The following is a 22,182-nucleotide window of genomic DNA, read 5'->3' on the forward strand; positions in this document are numbered from 1 at the left end:
TTAGGAGGAAACTCTCTTCTTGAAACACCGCATTTTATTTTGTGTTGAGCTTTCTTCACATACAAACTGTTCATTTGGCAACAGCAATCAGATACCAAACAACAGTATGTTCCTGCAGAACCCTCTGCTCTTTTTGTCACCTTTTCCCAACATTCTCACATTGTCTGTGACCAACTCAAAGCTCTGGACCTGTCGAGATCCTCAGCACCTCAAAAGGGGCACAGTGGAACAGGCACTACCCAGCTTGCCGCTTCAGCTCAGCTTTCATTTCCCTCAGCCCCTGCAGTTCCTTCTGGAGGTGGTTCACAGCCTGTAGGATATCCTGCCGCTGGGGATCATCTTCTGCTTTCTGGGTGTAGAGGAGGAAATGTTTAACAGTTTCGGAGAGCAATGCCTCAGGGTCCTCACCCACCCGATGGAGACGCAACATCCTCTCGCAGGCTATCGCGTAGTTTTTGTGCCAGTTCACTGGGTGACGTGGATGAGAGCTGACAATTTCTTTGTAGGACTGTTAAATGGCAAAAAAAAAAAAAAAAAAAAAAAAAAACAAAAGAAAGAAAGAAAGAAAAAAAGGGGACAAATTAAGCAAACAAAGGGGACCAACAGCTCTTAACAGTGCTTCAGAACTGCCCATAAAGGAACAGATGCTACTAAGATGTCTCCATCATCCAGAGTCAAAGCATTTCTGAAACTCACTCTGTGTTTGCCATGTGATGTGTGGTAGTGTGAATCCAAAATCCAGGGATTTTGTGCAGCAGCTGTTTGTTTAGAAACATTACAGACAATTGAGAAATTGAGATAACCCCAGAGCACATTATGCCCTTTCCCAAGAGGGAACCAGACTGGGCAAAGACGGATTTCCCTGCTGTGCCTGCAAAAACACTGACTCAGTGTTCCAGGAGATTGAGACACCTTCAACAGGATGTGAGCAGTTTGAATCCTAGGGTTGCCTGGGTTGCAAAGGAGCACAGTGCTCATCCAGTTCCAACCCCCTGCTGTGTGCAGGTCGCCAACCAGCAGCCCAGGCTGCCCAGAGCCACATCCAGCCTGGCCTTGAATGCCTGCAGGGATGGGGCATCCACAGCCTCCTTGGGCAACCTGTGCCAGTGCCTCACCACCCTCTGGCTGAAAAAATTCCTCCTAATATCCAACCTAAACCTCCCCTGTCTCAGTTTAAAACCATTCCCCTTGTCCTATCACCATCCACCCTCACAAACAGCCGTTCCCCCTCCTGTTTATACACTCTCATCAAGTACTGAAAGGCCACAATGAGGTCTCCCCGGAGCCTTCTCTTCTCCAAACTAAACAAGCCCAGATCCCTCAATCTTCCTTAACAGGAGAAGAGTTTGCTTGGGAGCATTTGCTAAGTGGCAATATTGATAAGCTCAACATCATGCCTGGGAACTTCATGGAACAGAACAGCAAAAATGACAGCAAAATGGGCAAAACTTTAAAGGAAGCGATTTACAGACTGTTTGCTGGGGTATAAAACATCTCCTCTCTGCTGACACACACTGATCGTTTCGTGCATCTGCTGGCATCTCTGGCAGTGCAGTATTTATTGAGATACCTACAGCAGCTTACGTGTGTCATTCTCTGCTGTGAAATGCAGCAGAATTAATTTGCAGTGAGAAGACTGTCGGATTTTACACTTGCTGGCTCAGATGCAAGACTGTGTAATGACAGAGAGGACAAGTGCATAGAGGGGACTTTAGGACAAGCAATCTCTTGGCATGGGTTTGGAGCCCAGCGCAGACAACATAATTATAGCAAAAGGAGGGTGTTGACTGGTTAGCTTTTGGCATCCTCTGTGACCAAGAGGGCAAGCAGGAATGGATAAAATCCCTGAACAAATCTCTTTGAATCTGCTATGCTCCTGATTTGGATGAATGAGAGAGAATGCAGATTACAGGACAGCCTATCTAGATACACCGTGATATTTCCATGTGGTCAAAAGAATTAAAAAAAAAAAAAAAGGATGGAGACTGCAGACAGTATTTATAACAAAATATATGACTTACAGTGTATGCCAACGTGTACAGCTGTGCTTTCATTTCTGCAGGCACACTGGCAGTTTCTGCAAGGCCAAATATAAAGAAAGCTGTTTTCATCCTAGGAGAATAAGAAAACACCTTATAGCAACTGCTTAATATAACCAGCTCACATCTCCTGATCACGTCTTCACCATGTCCATAAAGCTCTTTAATTGTATGGGACAGTAAACAAGATTTTTTCAAGTCATCAGTGATAGAGATTTCTTTCCACGGTATGCCCAAACTACCCTCTGTTCTTCAAGATGCTTTGAGCAGAACCTCTAAGTGAATGAAATCAGTGTTTTCCTTCTGAAGTTTAGCACATTAAGATCCAATAAGGCCATGCACTATCAAGCTGCCTGCTTTGGTGTGTATTTCCATGCATGGGGGAGCAAAGGAGCATCACCTGGCTTGCCACATCTCCTCATTGGCGACAGCTTCCCAGGAAGAGGGCTTGAAACTAAACGGGAATTAAAACAAAATTCAGCCATCAGATCCATGTCATGTCATTGTGTTTTGCTCACTGCACAATCATCCCTTCTAACCCAAGCACTGACAGACCTCCCAGGCAGCAGAAAACCTGTCATGAAGCCTACAGCTCTGACAGCAGGGAATTCAGCTGATCCTCAGTCATTCATAAAACTTTATCCCTCTCCCTGCACAGGGGGAGCCTCTGGTGTTTACATCAGGTGTTTCACAGCATCCCAGCTATCCACAAAGTGAGAGATGATTTTTACCATCCCATCATAGCTCAGTCTACAACATTTAAAGCTCTGGGTGTCCCATGTCTTCAATGGTTTTGGGCTCCCAGTGAAGTTTTAGGATCAGAATTGGACCTGACAGTTGACTAGAAATCTCAATTTTTAACACTAGCAAAAAACAAAAAGCACATGCAGAGATACCGTGTGTTCCAAAACATAAAGCATTAAGATTTTAAAGCTCAGATTTAATTTCTTTAACACTGCAATGGATGTGGTTATGAGGAATAGGAAGCAGGAAGACACAGAGCTGTGCTTCTGCCTCTTACCTCCCATACTCTTCAGTCCAGTTATAGAGATTTTTTGTCAGACGAATCCACTCTCCTGGGTCAAAGACAGCATCAGAAGGAACCAACTTCTCACAGGTACCCCATGGCCAAAGCGAGTAACTCCTCTTCCAGGTTGAGTCCCCTTCATGAAGACCTATGCAGACAAACACTTCTTTACTGCCAAAAAAAGGAACAAAGAGAGGAATGGTGAAGCCATGTCAGAGGCCCTAGGCAATCCCGCGTGCTTGAGCTGCCCACCCACCCCATGTTGGTGCAGCAGACAGGTCTCAAGAAGCACAACTGTAGATGTCTCTGTTCAGTGAGGGGAAGCTGAACCAGATGAGCTTTAAGAGTTCCTTCCAACTCAAACAAATCTATGATTCTATTACTTTCTGCAGCACAGAGCATCTCGCATCAGAACGTCTCCGGGGCACTCTGAAGAACAGCTCTGTGGGCACATAAATACCTCCATGGTACTGCACACCTCGTGCACCAGAGCAGGAGGGACATCCAGGGGAGATGTTCTCCCGTGTCACACCTTACATCTGTGCCAGAAGTAGGAGAAGCTCACTTTGTCCCAGTGGCACCTGGCCCTGCTAGTCTGCCTCCCCACGCTCGCCCCAGCTAGTCTAAATGCAGATGCTATTCTTATTCATGGGAGTATCTAATCCTTTCTCCACTCTTACTAAGCTATTTTTATATGATGATTATTCCTGGAATACATTCATTCTATGCTAATCACTTGGCCACAATGTTCAGGAAGGAGAAGCTGCAGCAATTTACTCTCCAACCATCATCATTTTGAGTACACAGGAATGTTTCTTTTTTTTTTTTGTGACGAATTGTGTCAGCAAAAGAAAAAAAATATATCCATAAATATTCTCTGCCAATCACCTTCTTATTTTTCCTTCCTAAAATCCAAACTTACCTCAAAACAACGAGAGTATTATACCTTGTTCAGCAAGACATAATATTGTTCAACAACACTGAACAACATTATATCTGGATGGAGTTACTTCCGCACAGATATTTGCTTTAATTGCAAAAATAATCTCACCATTGGGGAGGAAGTCAGTAGAGAAAATTGGTCTTTTGGATGCAGCACCAAGCTGTTCCATAAACAATTTCAAGACAAAAAGGTTGAAGATTTTCGGAAAGCTGTTCCATTATGAAAGAAATGCTTACTGCTTATTCGCTTTGAGGAAATGGTGGAGATTAAAAGCAAGTGTCCCATCAGGTAATATTCCTTCCACAGGGTTCCACCGGTTCCCAGGAAAATGAACACCAGGTAAATGCTTTGCCAGCTTGGGTAAATACCATTCATAGGTCATCATCTATCACCAAAAACATTATCGTAATTAAAACAAGAAGCAGAGTTTCCATCCATTTTACACCAGCAGCTGTAGAAATGCCTTTCATGTGAGTAATGATTCCATTTATTCAGTAAGGGTTTCCTCTCATTTCAGCAATGGCCCGGGACCATGCCATCAGATCAGACCATCAGTGGCTTCCACTTGGAGAAACACGGTCATTGCCACTGAGGGGAAAAAGTCTACGTGAACCCAAAATAGCTACAGCTGTGAGGAGACACAAGAGAGCTTTGGTTAGACATGGGGCATTGGGTGAGGGCTCCCCAACAAATCACAGTACCCTGTTGCAAAGCCAAGTGCAAGGATTATGTGATCGTAGAAATGCAACTGTGCCTTTCTGCAAAGAGGATTCTTCTCCTTCCATTACTCAGGAAAAACAAGCACAACCACCACCCCAGGGGACACAGCATCTTCACTTGAATTAAAAGAAAAAAAATAAGTCTGCAAAAGCGCCTTTGGTGGACCAGGATAACACAGGAGACCTCAGGAATTGGGCCCCAACATGGCAGAGCCCTTGAGAGAAAGCCCAAAGCCCCATTGCCCAAGGGCTGCTGCCTGACACTCAGCCCTCCAGACTGCTCCCAACATGCAATTTTCTGAAAACAGAAAGGATGAAGCTTTCTCAGCAAGGTAAACATCAGCCCTGTGCAACAACTGGATACCTGCCATGTTGCCTCATTCAGTATCACCTTCCAAACCTACCTCTTGGTCCACTAATGTGATATCTGGCCTCACTCCTTCAACATAATGCAGGTAACGAAGGGCGTTCCCAGGTAAGTCTCCTCTTAGCAAAATCACTGCACCCATTGGCATAGAGGACAGCAGGTTTTTTGCAAACTTATCAACAATGTAATTGTTGCTCTGATCACAATCACTGAAGAAAGCAGATGAAAAAAGAACATTTTAAAGCCAGGCATTTGCATGGTTTTGCCCATGTTTGGGACAATTTTATGCAATAGACATCCAGTGGTGAGGTCCTTTCCCTTTGTCAGATCTGGCTGAAAAGCATCATCTCCACTTAGAAGATACAAACACGAAGCTTTTAGACTGCTGTCCCCAGAAGCTAGAACAAGATGTCACTATGGTTTTGCACAGATACACACACAGTGCATGCATTCATCTTAATGCTGATCTTTTTTTCTAATTTTTCTTCTTGGACTAAACATAAAGATTTGGAGCCGGAAGTGCCAGTACACAGTAAGTATTTGAAACCCTCCCTACTCTTTTAACACTTTTAATTAAGCTGAGCCTTGTGCAAAGCAAGGATTTCTGCCTATGGAGCCTCTGAGCTCAACACTTCACCAGTTGGTCAAGCTCCACCTGAGCAGCCGTACTACTATACTGATTTTTACCTAACCCACTGCAGAGTTCTCAACGTGGTTATGGAATAAGGAAGCCTTATATTATAAGATGTAATTCATTTAATAAAAGAAAGAAAAACTAAGAAAAAATACTGGGAAACTTGAAGCAAAGCATGGGAAGGAGAAGGTGATGCCCGAGAGGATGTCTTACCTATAGTTGGCCCAAATTTGAGCAGCAATGAGAGTCCCAGCAGAAAGCCACTCCAGCCATGGCAGCACCCGGCTGCCCTGCAGCACAGCACCTCCGAGGGACGTGAGAGCAGCCAGCCCCAGCCCTGCCAGCACAGCCACAGCCACATTGCTCTGCATCCAGAACCGCTCCACCTAGGACAGAAGGCAATGTGGCAATGCTTCCTTGGGATGCAAGTCTACACTTTTGGAGCAGGATATCTCCAAGCTGGAAAGCTCACAAATGAAGGGCAGACAGAGACAAGGAAAGGAGAAGTTTTTTTCCTTTATTCATAGAATGGCCTGGGTTGCAAAGGAGCACAGTGCTCATCCAGCTCCAACCCCCTGCTGTGTGCAGGGTAACCAACCAGCAGCCCAGGCTGCCCAGAGCCACATCCAGCCTGGCCTTGAATGCCTGCAGGGATGGGGCATCCATAACCTCCTTGGGCAACCTGTTCCAGTGCCTTACCACCCTCTGTGTGAAAAACTTCTTCCTAATTCTTCCTTTTAAACATACATCATCTATCTAAATACCCAGAGACCATATTTATGCTTCCCCAGTTAAAAGGGAACAGAAAATGTAGCTGCATGCTTGCACCCTGTGCATCTCCAAGACAACCACCTGCTCTTGATTCGCAAGGGACCCAACAGCCAACAAAGCATGAAGGAGGCTGCTTCCAAAAACCAACACCCCAGAGCAATTTTCAGAGTGAAACCTACCACTCCCAGAAACAGAGGCTTTGTAACATCCAAATTTGCTCTCCAGGCGAAAAAGAGTGAATAAACACAGAGCATTCCAGCGAAGAGACAAATCACGGGTGATTTCTGTTGCTTTATCCTATAAAAAATAACGTAGCACTATAGTGGCATGATCAAAAGTAGGAAAAAGTTATATGTGCATGAAGACAGCTGTCTCTCTGCATATCTGAATGCGTTTAATGCAAGGAGCTGGTCGGTTTTACCTTACTTTTCCAATTTATGAAACTTTTGTTTTTCAGAGCATGCAGCCATCAGGATCTCAAGATTTTTAAGGCATCTACAGAGTCACAAGGTAATCAGGTGCAGGGCTGTTTTGCTCTTTATCAATAACACAGGATAACTGCTGAAATTTCTGCCCAAGGAAGCAGAATAGCTCCATGTGGCACAAGGCAGAGAAAGCACCTAAAGCTCACGCTTGGCCAGTAAGGAAATGCAGGTGGGAGTAAATATTCCCCTCCAACTTACCGCAGTGCTGCGCTGAAACAGGCCACGAGTGCCAGGGCAAGGACAGGAAGCGACAGCTCTGACCTCATCTGCTCCAGCTGGAAGCTGTGGGGAAATCAGTGCATGTCTGCATGACCCTCAACTCAGTGCCTGCACTCAGTGCAATGAGAAAACAGGGCAGCTGTACGGCAGCACCCCTGTTCTGCTGGGGTTGAGTCTACCAGAAACAGGAACAAGCCAGGATTTTGAATCCCCAGCAGTAGAATAGTCATGATTTTACTCACACCAGCATATCTCTCATACTTGATCGAGTCTCGGACTTGGCCTGGATTAAAAAGAAAGAAAGAAAATGAGAAATTCACACACTGACTGGGGAAAGGAGAAGTCTTTCCGCTTTCTGTCTGCAGAACCCTGAGGGTAAAGGGCTGCTCTAGAGCTCTTTCAAATAGTACCACACTGATCACAGGGGACAGGAATTGCTTAAGCAAAACCAAAGACAGCAAACTACTCAAACGTTCACTGCAAAATTTTCCTCCATTTTTTTGTTTTACATTTTTGCATGGTTCACCACCCAGATGAACCCAAGTCATTACCTTGTGACCAGAGCACATCATATGGCTTAGCTGTGAGCTCCACTAAAAGTGCACGACTGGGGGCACCTCATGGACCTCAATTTCTACTTCTTTACCTACTTGGAGAAGACCTCCAAGGTCAAGTCCAACCCTAACGCTCCCCCACGATGCTCACTGCCCACGTCCCTCTGTGCCACATGTCCACCATTCTTGAACACCTCCAGGGACAGTGCCTCCATCACTTCCCTGGGTATGATTCAGGAAGTCTGGAAGGTGTATTTAACCTCAATAAAAATGGAATAGTATGTTACATTTAAAAAATAGTTAAGAACATAAAAGTGTCAGAGGATGGCTCTGGCATTAGCCCAACCAGCATTAGGACCAAACACTTGGATTTTGCTGCATGTACTGCTCCAGTTTCAGACCAGTTCAACATAAATGTGGTGCAGGATTACACACGGCCCATCCTTAAGCCTCCTGAACATCAATTTGAATTCATCAGATCTAATGGAGAAAGCAGTCGAGAGATTTGTATGCATTGGCATTGCTCTGCCCAACAGAACCTAGTTCTCAGGAGAGGTCTGGGAACAGGACAACAGGGAAGTCTCAGAAGTCCTTCAGAGGGTGGACCTTATCTCTGTAGGAGCACAATGCTATGTAAAACACAAGCCTTTCTTTTATTCCCAGCGTTCTGCATTGAAAACTCTGAGACAAAATGGCCACTGCTCTCCTTGGGTAGCCAGAGCTCAGTTTGGGTTGGAGCAGAAAGATGCAAATCCTACACTCTGCACACAGTTATATGGTATCTCCCTCTCTTTGCAAGAGCACAAAGCAGACAGAATAATTCAGAGCAAACGATTCTGAGATTCTCCCAAACCTACCATTCACTTCAGTGCAACACTACTGAGATGTAAGTTAGAGGAATCTCTTTTAAGGTTAAAGCAATGAAAAACTGCTTGCAGCCTCTTTCAGTAGCTGGGTTTAAAATGATTTTAAAAAAATAAGCCAAATCTTTGTCTTAAAATAAGAAAAACACAAAACAGGTGTTGCCATCTCTCTCTAGCAAGACTTGGTCTTTGGGTTTTTATAAATATGACACATGTGGACAGCCCCTGGCAAATAGCACAGCTCATCCTACAAAGACAAAGAGGATCAGGTCTTGCTTTCCCAGCCATCGAACCCACACCCAGAACAGACAGATCCAAAGGTCAAACTCAGGAAATTATTTTTTAAAGAAATCTTCAATTTTTTCACCTCCAGGCTATTTAACACCACAAGCAGAAAGGTTCTGCTGCCGCGTTACTCAAAAGAAAGCCTTGTAGAAAATGATCTTTATTTACCAGATTGAATGTCCCATATTCCTCCCTGAGAAAGTGGGTCAAAAATCCTTGAAAAGTCGTCTGGTCTCCCCATGTCCAACGGGCTCGATTGAGGTAGGACGAAGCCGGCAGATAGAGATAAGGCAGCAAACCAGCCAAGAAGCATAAACCCAACTTCAGCAAATGGCCTAGGGACAATTCCTGCACCAAAATATGTCATATTGCATAACAATGTTTATTTTAGTTTAATCATGCTGGAACTTCAAGAACAGATAAAGAAAAAACATCAAATATATTTACACAGAGCTGATCTCTCAATTTATAGTAAGTCCCTACAAAATGCTATGTTAAACCTTATGATTTTGTGGATTACTAGGAAACTGCATCAAACTGATCTCCTTTGCATGGCAGGGTGAAATTTAAGTGAAGCAAATAATATTAGCTAGGACTCATGAGTATCATACTCATTGCATCTTTCACATTTAAATCATGGCATGACATGCATAGATGGCTGAAGCACTGCAAGGCTGAGATAACCCACTTTGCAGCGATTAAGAGTTGGCTGGTATTCCATCTGGCAAAAAAAAAATGCTGCTCTAGTACAACTACACACATCATCACCATCATCAGGAGTCAGTTTTGCCATTTACTTTATCATGATTACACTGGCTAAATTGGATAGGCCAACTTTTGGGGTGGGATTTTCAAGATTGCCTAAGGGGTCAGGAAGACAAGACTTTCAAAGGGACTTCTGTGCCTAACTCCTTTAAGTGCTTTGGAAAATCCCACCCTAGAATATTGCACGCTTGCTTTATCATTAGCCACCGTCCTGTCAATCAAACACTTGTTCAGAATTTGGGGTTATGTGGAATAGACACCATTCAGCATTCAGAGCAACAACCTACAGAACAGAGAAAGTAGCCTGATAAAGTTGGTGGCCAAAATTTCTTTAGAAGACTGACTACTTCTTGAATTTATTTTTAACTGAAAGGCACTGGTTTTGATCAAATACCTTATTATTAGGTGGTTTTCTGCAGCATGCTTTCCTGAACTGTCTAAAGTATTTCCCAGGAACATTACATTGCAACAGCATTCTCTCTGCTGGAAATCACAGAGGTCTGTGCACCTCCCTGGTTAAAAAAAACAACTGTTTAAAGAAGAAAAATACACTGCATGAACCATCACTTTGGTAAAGGAAACAGGAAGGCTGCAGGGCTTTTGCTAGAAGGACTTCTTGCATCAAGCTTGTCTGAACTGCATCTTATCTCTTGCTGCTCACACACTTCACTCCAGGCTTAGCTATAAGCTGTGCCACTGTGTAGAACCACACCTGATCTGTCAGGCTGAGGGTGTAGAAATGCAGGTAGGAGCATCCCAGCACAAAGCTGCCCAATTGTCATCTAAAGGTAGAAGGCAGAGGGTACAGGTGGAGGTTTTTCTGGCCCACTTGTAAAGTGATATTAGTACTAAATCTTTTGAGATATGCAGTACTTTTTAGAGTAGAGTTCCTACAACATGTCTGCACCCAGCCCAACAAAGCCATCTGCAGAAGACCACCTACATCTGACAAGAGCATTGTAAAGTCCCTAAATGTTATCATGGAACCTCATCCAGATGGATGCACATCACCTTCCTGAGCCAGATATGCAAAAAGGTCTCCTTGTTCTGCAATGAACAAGGAGATGACCTCCAGAAGTCTCTTCCAACCTCCAACTACTCTGAGATTCCAGGACATATGACCACTTCAGGGCTTGTTGTCCACTGAAGGTCAAATTTGCCTTGGTCTTCTCCAGCTGGCACAAGCCACGTGCCTCACTTGAGAGTTCATAGAATTGGCTTGGGTTGGAAGGGACCTCAAGGATCATCATCCCCCTGCCACAGGTAAGGTTGCCAGCTGCTAAATCAAGTTTAACTAGATCAAATTGCCCAGAGCCTCATCCAATCTGGCCTTACACACTTCCAATGATGGAGCATGCACAGCCTCTCTGAGCAGCCTATTCCAGCAGCTCAACACTCTCTCAGTAAAGAACTCATCCCTGTCATCTAATCTAAATATCCTTTCCTTTAGTTTAAAACCATTCCCCCTTATCCTATCACTACCTACCTGCATAAAAAGTTGATTTCCCTCATGTTTATAAACTCCCTTTAAGTACTAAAAGGCCTCAGTGAGGACTCCCTGCAGCCTTTTCCAGGCTGATCAAGCCCAGCTCCTTCAGCCTATCTTCATAGGAGAGGTGCTCCAGCCATCATCCTCATGGCGCCCCTCTGAACCTTCTCCAAAAGAGCCTCTTGCAGGACTCCAGTCCTAGTAGTGTCAGAGCTGGAGGCAACCAAACCTGGCACATCCCAGGGGCATGCTGAAGAGAAATGCATGAGATCAGCACCTGCAGCACCCTTGCTAATTCTTTGTGTCTTTGCTGGCAGCAGTCACACAATGATGGACAACAAGTCAATGCAGCTTCCATTTGCTACCACCAGGGAATCAACACAGAGCAACTCATCTCCAGTCATAAGCCAGTGCCTTAAAGCAAGCTAGAACAGCTGTGAGTCAGCAAAATACACACCGTCTTTCTGAAGAGCAGGAAGAGAACCCAAGGTACAATACAAGCAATATAAAGCACTATTGTGTGCTGATTGCACAAACTGAGGCCGCAGCAAAAGGCACCAAGTTTGGCGATCTGGAAGGGAAAAACAAACAAACACCTCATAATTGCTCTTCACAGTTTGAAAAAAAGAGCCACACACCAAAGCAACATCAATGCAGCCCACAGCAGACATAGAGAATGAGACAAAACACACCTGTGAGCACTGGTTGGTTGTAATACAAAAAACACAGGTTACTTCAGTTAAGTTTTATGCCGTAAAAATAATTACGCCATTTCTATGTATGAAGATATGATTTTATGTAACAGGAATTAATTCTTTCCTCTTCTGCAGGCACAGATGGCTAAAGTCAGGGCCACACAAACTTGCTAAACAAAGGAAATTAAAAGCAGTATCACTCAATAGCATAATTTCATTTCAGAACCTGTTTTCTGATAATAGAGGTAATGTGTTCAGACTATGCAGGGTATTTCTGGTACTCACTGAGGATTACTTAGCTTTGTTACCAGCACTCTGACCATCCCAGGCTGATGCTACAGAAAGCATCTCTCCACCTCAAGTGGCCGTAAGCTCTGCTCAGTCCTGCTTATTTCAGTCACTAGGTGACAATGGCATGTGAGGGGTAAGCATTTGCCTTCATGTGGAGATGGGATCATCCAGTAGCTTTTAATTAGAATTTAACACTGGATGTTGCTTTGTCAAAAGAAAAACCTGCTATAACTTCAAAAAAAATCCTTTGTGGTCTTCAGAGCTGCCCTAAAAGACTTGGGACACCTCAGTAATTCTTTGTGTATACCGGCGACCTGCAAACACACTGCTAAAGATGTTTCAGGCTGGATATTAGGAGCAAATTCTCAGAAAGAGTGATCAGGAACAGAAAGGTGGTGGAGTCACCACCCCTGGAGGTGTTCCAGAACTATGGAGATGTGGCACTGAGGGCAGTGGGCAGAGGGCATGGTGGGAATGGGTTGGGCATGGACTTGGTGATCTTGGAGGCCTTTTCCAACCTTAATGATCCTGTGAAACGTGTCGTCGACTTGCTGTTTGTAGCCTGACCTCGTTGAGTTGTAGGGTGCTGGACACCCAAAAAAAAGGAAATAAGCTCACTGACTACTTCTGGACAACTAATTTGAAAATCCCATTGGAAACTGGGTGCATCAAGCACAGGAGCAGCTTGGAAAATGGCCAACTCCATCTCCGTGGAGTCCAGTCTCTAGGGATCTCGGGACAGAATTGAGCAGAAAATAGGAAAAAAATAAATAAATCCAATGATGAAACAAGGTTTCTCTAGCCAGTGACAACACGTGTTATTTGATAACTTGCAAAGCTGAGTAAACTACCACTGTGGGCTCCTGAAATTCTAGGTTAGCCCAACAAAAATCCTTTTATTCACACAATTTATAGGAGTCACAGCAGGCAAGTCAGTAAGTAGAGAGGAGATCAGATGTTCAGGCAAAGTAAAGTAGGAAGAACAAGACTGGTGAGTAAAGCCATCCGACCGCCTGGTCTGCTCCCAAAATAGTGAATACAGCATGAATTGTCCCTGTATTTAATAATGGCATTATTTTGGGGGTAGTTTTCATTTCGAAACAGTATACATTGAACTGCACAGAACTGACAGAAAAATTGGCCATTCCTGTTTTTCATTAGAAACGTGGGTTTCAGACTGGATGAATTTTTCTGTAAGACATATTTATTTACCCTTGGGAAAAATAACACTCCTACCAACAAAACCTTGAACACTCACAGCCTACTTTGAGTCTTTGGTGCAGAAAATTAAACTTTGTGCTAAAACATTTAGATGAAAATGATTTTGCTTTTTCCATTCCTATCCTCTACGTGTAAAGCAACACAAAAATGCCCATCCAGCGTGTCCCAACAAAACCCTTAAGCAAAGTGCACAGATTTTCAAATGTTTGGCACTTCTGAAAATGCAGGTGGATCAAGGATCAACACGGCTGAACCCAGCCCCAAAATTGGCCCTCCCTTGCTTAACAAAACTGAATCAGGACTAAATGGATAGGAAATTAAACAGACTTGTCATAAATAATTGAAAATAATAATAATAATAATAATAATAATAAAAAACTATTCACTTGGCTTGAGACGTTTTACCTTTGATCTCTCTTTTGCAGTGGATGCCTCCTCAAAATGCACGGTAAGAGCCATAAGCAGCCCCACAAACAGATTGTTTAAGCTAAAAACCTCCGCCGTGATGGACCACTGCCATGTTAGACGAGAAAATGAAAACACCCCCGCAGCAAGGATTCCTCCAGCATATGAGCCAGAAAGCCTGCAAACACAGATAACATGAAATCTTCTTTTCCAACAAAAAAAAAAAGCCTACTTTATTGTCCTCTTTTTTTTTTTTTTTTTTTTTTTTTTTTTAAACACTGTAGCAGCAGAAATTATGACTGCCACCCAGCTTCCTTCCAAAACATTATATGGTTAATATGTCCCTAATAATTTCTTTGCAGAGAATTGCAATTAGGAAGAGCACACCTCAGCCATCCCGTGTATTTGCAAGGCACCAAATAGTGAACGGCTGGTGAGCCAAGCTGGGTTTTTCTCCACAAACACCACAAAAACTCCCAGTATTCAATTCAGTTCCAAAACCTTGATGAGCAATGACACAGCAGGTCATGGTACGCTGAGCCAGAGAGTCATGCCTCTAACGGGATGCTCTGTGCTGGAGGACACATGAGCAGTGATGCAGCCTTAAGTTCATTGAGGCCCCGCATAAAGAGTGGATTAGAGCTATTCATGATGGACAGCATTAGCACAGCTTCCCTAAGGCAGGTTGGACTGTCTCTGGGTTGGGCGGGGATTGCAGCACCCCCAGCCCTGGGATGGAGAGGCACCCACCGGACAGTGGGAGAGGAGACAGTGGGTGCCATTGCCAGCTAGATGGACTTCAGCTCTTGTTCCCAAATGAGCTGGATGTTGCAAGTAGCTTGGGGAGTCCAGAGGTTGGATTTAGCCCAGGAAACCCATTGCACCCACTCTGCTGTTTGCATTATGGGCTCTGCTCTTTGGAAGCTTGGCTTTTTGGGAGGTCTGTCCCATAGGAAGTTACCCTGCAGAATGGGATGGAGGGCAGCACAACCAGCTCAGCCATGTCTCATCCAAGGACTAATAGCTGTGACTAGGGTTAAAGCTGCTCTCTAGAAAATCACAGGCTCTATACAGACTGGTATATTTCTAATCCCACCCCAGGTATGCATATTTCCATTTAGATATAATATTCCTGGCAGGTTTAAAACAAAAGTAGCATAGGCTAGTCAACCTCTTCACCAAGCTGAATCATCAATACCTGAATCATCAATACCTGAACACTGACCGTATCCCTTAGTGCAACCACAGCAATGTCCCCACATGGTTCATTCTGCCCATCAAGAACTAGGTATCCATGTAAGAGCAGCTAATGGAGTTCCTCAGAGAACATAACTGAGATAAATAGAGACAAGCAAACAAAACCTACAGCCCTTGCAAACAGGGACAAGAGGGACTCTGGGAAAGCACTCTCTAGTAAGGGCTCCTCTCCTTCATCATAAGTTTCTCCCACTTTCTCAAAACAAACTGAGGTCTTCCAGCAGGCTGAAAAGCTGATACATTTCTGTAGATGTATTTCTGTAGATGTCAGAGAACTCATGCAGTTAAAACTGGAAGCTGTAAACCATTAAAAATGAGAGGTAGCATCCACGGGGAGAAGACGATTAGCATAAGGAAGTGGAAAGACCTGATCTTCATTTCTCCTCCTAACATGGGACATGCTGGATGGTCTGAACAAAACATCCCAGAAAAAAAGCTGTCACTCAATACCCATACCACTCAGCAAAATAAAAGCCACGTTACAGCTATACTCTGATAAAGAAGTTGCTATTTAAGTGTTTTCTAGCATGGAATTCCATCTTGAAATCTTCAATAAATTGAATGCATGCTCACAAGTAACTGAAGATGCCAATCACTACAGGTTTTCCACCAGCATTAATACAAAGTTTCAAGTCACACAACCACACAGAGAAGAGGTTTTCACAGGCATCAGCGCTGCTCCATTGATCTTCCTACCAAGCCAGCCTAACATGACAGACTTTCCTTTCCTTTAACCAGCAAAAACTTATAAAGAAATAAGGTTGTAAATCCACTTGAAATTCTTGCAGGGAAATACAGTAGAAAAGATAAAGCAACTTTCTCAAACACCGTGGGAAAGAGAAGCAGAATTTTAGGCAATCTTCTCAATCATTTACCAGTTTTTTCGTCTTTACTAGAAAAGACTCAAGCATCTTAGTAGAGTTCAAACGAGATTAAAGACCTCCCACCCCCTGATAAAAAGTCTCAAACTTACGCTTCAAGTTTGATGAAACCAGGCTTATGCAAAAGTTACTCAACTCAAAGCTTAAAGCCTTATCCCAGCTTTGTGGGTAGGGGACACCCCTGCTCACCGTCCAGCCCCCAAGTAGTGCAGGTTCAGAATCCAGCACTGGGCACAATCCAGAGGCTTTTAGGAAGAAGAGCTGACTTCATCTTTCATTCCCACTGAAACACTAAGAAAGAGCTTCCTGCTAAATTCTCCCTCTGTGAGAACATGTTTTGTGTATGGAGCACCAAGCTCCTACAAGTGCACCAGGTGCTTAAGAAAAATCAAAAAGACAAAACGTAAGGGTGTGTGCTCAACTGCCCAAGAACATCACAAGAGCAGCTTTGGGAAATGTACAGTGGAGACCAAGAGCTTCTTCCAGATTCTGTTATCAACAGTGGGAATGATAGAATGGCTGTATACGAGGATGGATGGTGATAGGACAAGGGGGAGATAGACAGGGGAGGTTTAGGTTGGATATTAGGAGGAGGTTTTTCAGCCAGAGGGTGGTGAGCCACTGGCACAGGTTGCCCAAGGAGGCTGTGGATGCCCCATCCCTGCAGGCATTCAAGGCCAGGCTGGATGTGGCTCTGGGCAGCCTGGGCTGCTGGTTGGCGACCTGCACACAGCAGGGGGTTGGAACTGGGAGCACTGTGCTCCTTTGCAACCCAGGCCATGCTGTGATTCTACAATTCATTTACAACTGATGATTCAGAAGGAAACACTCTGAGAAGTGGAAGTGATAAAATCAGGTATTTCCAGACAAGACCTAACGGGCAGAAAACAACACACCAAGCAGCTCTGCTCAACACAAGAGGTGATGGAGCAAAGCAGCACCAACAGAAATGAATCCCACACAGCTATGCCACACAATGCTGGCCCCAAATGCAATGAAACCGGCCTTGTGGTCGAGCTAACGTGACCCACATGAGGATTCCTACATACCTGGTAGAGGGAGAGGCAGGAAGATAAAATAGAGAAAGGAAGAATTGGAAGAGCAAAAGGACGGGGGCTGGACTGGAGGTCATGAAACTAAGAAGCATGAAAGCATGAAACTAAGTTTCACGAAGCATGAAACTAAGAGGATGAAAGGATTTGCAAAGCAGGACTGCAATCTACAAGTGAAGATGCTGTTGGTGACAACATGTTGCAGGCAACAACTCCTTTAAAGGCAGGCACAGATGGTATTTTAATAAGTCAGAGTATGGTGTGGAACAAGGTGAATATAAGAGGTGAAGGAGATATCCTGTAACTACAGCAAAAGCTCAGAAACAACCAGCCTACTAACTGGAACCTTATGAACATGGGCAGAAATTCCCATCACCTGATAACATGCTCTGAGGGACAGAAACAGTCAGCAAAGAAGAATTCACACAGTCCTTTGTGAGAAGTATTTTCCCTTGGCAGCCCTACACATAAAAGAATAAAAAAATATTTAGTTTTCAGAAACAAGAATATTAGAATGTGTGCCTGGGCTTCAAATCCAAGGATGTGGGCAATACAGACTGCTTTTAGCCAGGAGTATCGGGGCTGCAGGTTTTTATTAGGAGTTAAAACAGCAAGGAGAACTCAGATTAGATGTTTTAATGTCTCTTGGCAAGGTTTTAGCTTTTCATCTGCAGGTAATCTCTATGACGTGTCAACATGCAATTCAACATTCAGCCTCTGTCCTAAGTTTGGTAAAACTTTCCCTAAGTATAGATTCTACCTATATTCAGTTAGCAAACTACTTAGCTGCTATTTATTTAAAAATTAATGCCTGAAACTTTGTATTCAGTCATTTGCAAGAAGTTATTAAATGATTTGGGTAAAGCTATATGGGTATGGGAATTGAAACTGAACTGGAATGTTTTAGTTAAATGCAATCTTCAGAGCAGTGGCTTCTTAAGAAAAGTCAGCTAATCAAACCACACTTTATATTTGAAGCTAATGTATTAAACACTGGAAACACCTATCTACTAAAATAAGCTGATTATTTCTGCCTTCTGTTTCCTCCAAAACTTTAGAGGGTAGCAGATTTGTTTCAATTTTTCTTTTCAAACACTCTCGGTATAAGGAACAACTCTTGCTTTTAACCATCTCCATCACCGAATGGAATTTTTTTTTCCCATTTTCTTTTCTCCCTGCTAAAGGGAAGCTAAAGAAGAATGGGACTTAGAAGATTCAACAGCCAAGCTTCCACCAGCCTTTTTCTAAATGTCCATTCTAATCAGAAGAACTACTTTTAAAGGAGAAAACAAATAAAAATCAAACGTGCATTTCGGACAGAAGTGTTGATAATCATCCCCCCAAACGCCAGTCCCTCTGGATCTGCCTGTCACAAACACTCAGCAGACAAAAGCCAGTTTCTCCTGCTCTCAGCCCTGAAGAGCCGGCGCAGGTACTACAGGGAATAGCAACCCAGATTTTATTCTTCCTTAAGGACCTCACGCTCAAGAGCCACTTGAGCTGTGCCTGCAGCCTCCAATCCCAGCACTGGAGGAGGAGGCAGCACGGAACCCAGCTCGGTTCGCCCATCCTGATGGAGTCTTCACAGCCATGAAGAGATGATAATAATAAAAGCACGCAAAAAGGCAGGAGCACCACAAATGAAAAGGGACTGTCAGGACTGGCTGGGAAGTACTGATGCAGGAAGAATTTCGGCTAAGAGAGGTGGTCCTGCCCCCATCCTTTTACACAGGCCCTATGGGATGGGAGGCTTGCGGTGAGGCCACCACCACTGCAGCTCTGTAGGGTCACACTGAGCTCCACCTGTAGGATGATCCCAAGTCCCCAAGATCAACATGCAGCCTCGAACACTACCAGCACATGTAAGAGGTACCCAACCAAAGGCTGGGTAGGGGAGCAGCAGCCTCTTCTCAGGGAGTTTGGCAATTGAATGCTACCACACCAAGCCATCCCAGGGCAACTCATGGGGCTGAGCAGCTCCCGACAGGCCAATAAAACTCATTAGAGCTGTGCTGCTCTAGGAAATGCCCTGCTGTGCTTGCAACTTTCTAATAAGTTGAGTAAAAACTGCACTTCCAGCCACCCAAGCCAGGAGGGAACTTCTCTCCCTGTGTCTTTGTAAGCAGAAAGGGAGCATTAGTTAGGCTTGATTCACAAACTCAAAAATCCTTAGAAAATAGGTACGCTTGATCCCGGGCGCTCATAATAAATGGTGTCTGCTTCCAGCAGCCAAAAAAAAAAGAGAAAAAGAAAAAACTCTCGGTAGGAACCAGCTTTAGCAATTTGAATGTTTTATAAGTTTTTTTTTTTTTTTGTAATTGCAGAAACTTTTCCTAATCTGACATTTGTTAAAACCCCTTATTAGAAATTATGCAGCCGCAGTAACTGCGGCAAGAAGAAGCACTAAAAAAAAAAAAAATTAAAAAAAAAATTAAAAAAATAAAATACTGGAGCTGGCTTCACAATTACCAAGTCAGCCCATGCAGCCCTCCACTATTGTGCGGGGTGGCATAAACCCCCCGGCGGGCTATCAGCTCCCTGGCAGGCAGGGGGCTGTGCTATTCAAAGCGCGAGATACAAGCTGCGGGGCACAAACCTGGCAGCTCCCATCTGACCCCGCAATCCCCGGCTGGTGACAGCTCCAAGCTCCATGGCAAATTAGGCCTTCTCACATTACAATTGCAGGAGACAGATTCCATTAGCGGTATCTGAAATTGAGTGGAGAGCTGCTCTGTTATCAGACTTGACTCATAAGCGCCGCTATTAATCAGAGCTATGATAGCATTTATATATTTCAAGCTATCTGCTGCCGCTGTGATATTCTGCTACAAAGGGTTGATGGGACTTAGGGAAGTGAACAATAGAGCTTTCTGGGAAAAGCAGAGTAAATCAAGAAAGTCTGTGACTTCCGCACATTCTGAAGGGATTGCGGTTTACATAAATTTTCTCCCAATTGGAGATTGAGCTCTTCCTCATCTTACACATGGGATTTAGTTGTCACTCAATGGTAACAGCTGTGAAAAGGTGAAGCGGCCCACCGCTCAGAATATTGCCTCCGCTTTTAAAGCAATTAACCCATGAACAGGAGGATACCTGGTGATATCAAAGGGATTAAGCCAGGCAGTGCATTATTAACATTTCCTTGAACTAATTCTAACTCTGACTAGCTGTCAGAAAAGACTCTTCAGTCTTTAAAAAAAAAAAAAAAAAAAAAAAGGAAAAAAAAAAAGACTTCTTTTTGCCCTGCTTTCTCTTCCCCCCCTTCCAAACGAAGCAGTTATTTCAGCCTAATGTGCGTACTTCAGAACCGAATGCAAATGAACAGATTTGCTCACGTCTTCACAGCGAACTCAACGCCGCTTTATTATGGCTACACAGGGGAAAAAAATATATATGTGATCAATTAGTCAGAGGTCACAGTAGGTAGACTCCTAAAAGCAAATCAACACTGAAGTATTTTCCATTCTTCTCTTCGCTCTAATACTTACTTGTTACGTGTGCTTTTCAACCTGTATTTGGCTACAATGGCAATACTCTAAAATAATCTGTAATCTGGAATATCTACATGTGCCCTAATAGATGATTTGAAACTTGGTGTTCTCTTTTTCTCATGCCTACAGTCAACGGGGCAGCGATGGCTGCCAGAGCATGCTCTTCTCCCTCACTCTGCATCCCAATCCCCCTCCACAATCCCCTTCCTGAAACATCTGAAGCCTGAAGCATGAGGATGCTCTTATACCCTGCCCAAAATAAGGGTCAGGCTGCTGGGAGTCCCATCACTTTGCACACCCAAAGGATGCATCTCCCCATTCAATACATGCAGTAAACATATTTTTTGAGCACATGTCAATTTTGGGGGTCTTCCACACTCTGTTTTTCCTCCATTTAGCTATAAGCATCCTCTGGAAAGGGCCACATCCTCCCACACACCTTGTCCATCAATGGGTCCTTCCCACAGGAGCATCACTGGAGCAAGGAATCTCAAAGGGGCCAGAACAACAAGTTTAGAACACCTCTACCATACCCTGTGCACATCACCACCAGTCCTCACTGTCAGCATGGGGAAAGCAACGGGCTCCAGTCTTCATGCATAGCCACAGCTTGTTGCTTGGCAGAGTGATGGGGGACACATCTGTCTATTATATACACATATATGTGCATATATATATATTCCTATATGTATAAATAGAAGTCCGTATACATATACACTTTTCTTATGTGTATAAAAGTCCAAATATATATATATATATATGTATAATATTCTCCTAATATGTATAAATAGAAGTCCCAAAACTAATGCAATACGCAGAACACCAGCCGAAGAGAAGTAAGCTGCTCAGCTCAATGCAACATTTTTCTCCTTTTCAAATGCTCGCGTGCAACATGATTGCAAGAACTCCCGTGGAAAGGACACCTTCTATTCTGCAATTGCATCTGCAATAGTTCAGCTTCGTATGTCTGCACAGAGCAAAACAGCCACGCTATGGAAGGTAGGAAAAATGCACTTAGAGCAACGAAAAGCGCACTATTTCTATTCATAACAGAGAATGCAAAGAACGCATCATCTGTGCAGAAAATTACACTTTGGCAATCATATTATAAGAACATAATTGGTTTACTTTGTCAACTTGCTATGCTTTGCCTCCCACAGTAAAACAAATAAATATTTGTTTAAGGAAACAATCGTAGAGTCGCACTCGCCGCGTCCTAAAAACATAATGCTGCTCCCCCGTCTTTCAAAGCAAAGATGAATTATTTGCATCAGTTACAAGCAGTCGAAGAAAATTCTTTGTAAATGCCATTTTACCATAATTACAAGCGATTCCTTAAGTCTGCGCGGAGGGGAAAAACATATTTGATAAGTAATTCAAAGGAGCAAAACGCTCATTCAGCAATAGTCTGGATTACTGACAAAAGGGCTTTTTGCATCCGCCCGGTCCGATGCAACTTTGTTGGGAGAGGCATATCTCTGCGTTTAGCAATGAATCAATCAGAAGGCTGAGCTGCTTCCTATCACCCTGCAGAGCATCCCGCCAGCGAGCACCTGAGAGAGGAGAAATCTGGTTAAATTATGAACGGACCGAGCACGGTTTGGTCCTAATCCTACGCGCACTGCGGCGCCCTAAATAATGCCAAATCGTAACCCTTGCGTTAAGCAGGAAAAGAAATTACCCCAACCCGGCGGTGGATAAAGTCAGGAAATGCCTTCTCTGACAAAAA

At 43.8% G+C, this 22,182-nt stretch overlaps 1 protein-coding gene across 1 annotated transcript in view; it reads right to left on the reverse strand.

Annotated features, from left to right (window-relative positions):
- Nucleotides 1-235: 235 nt before the first annotated feature.
- Nucleotides 236-22,182, reverse strand: part of TMEM260 (transmembrane protein 260) — a gene marked incomplete at both ends in the record, with an annotated part of 28,848 nt that continues 6,901 nt past the window's right edge. Inside the window, 13 exons of the mRNA XM_079537227.1 lie at nucleotides 236-508; nucleotides 2,022-2,112; nucleotides 2,440-2,493; nucleotides 3,061-3,237; nucleotides 4,246-4,394; nucleotides 5,133-5,304; nucleotides 5,943-6,115; nucleotides 6,680-6,797; nucleotides 7,184-7,267; nucleotides 7,447-7,487; nucleotides 9,075-9,254; nucleotides 11,618-11,731; nucleotides 13,773-13,950. Coding sequence (XP_079393353.1) covers nucleotides 236-508; nucleotides 2,022-2,112; nucleotides 2,440-2,493; nucleotides 3,061-3,237; nucleotides 4,246-4,394; nucleotides 5,133-5,304; nucleotides 5,943-6,115; nucleotides 6,680-6,797; nucleotides 7,184-7,267; nucleotides 7,447-7,487; nucleotides 9,075-9,254; nucleotides 11,618-11,731; nucleotides 13,773-13,950 — 1,804 coding nt within the window. The remainder of the gene's footprint in view (nucleotides 509-2,021; nucleotides 2,113-2,439; nucleotides 2,494-3,060; nucleotides 3,238-4,245; nucleotides 4,395-5,132; nucleotides 5,305-5,942; nucleotides 6,116-6,679; nucleotides 6,798-7,183; nucleotides 7,268-7,446; nucleotides 7,488-9,074; nucleotides 9,255-11,617; nucleotides 11,732-13,772; nucleotides 13,951-22,182) is intronic.

This window comes from Tetrao urogallus (assembly GCF_951394365.1).
Source record: "Tetrao urogallus genome assembly, chromosome: 6".
NCBI lineage: Eukaryota > Metazoa > Chordata > Aves > Galliformes > Phasianidae > Tetrao > Tetrao urogallus.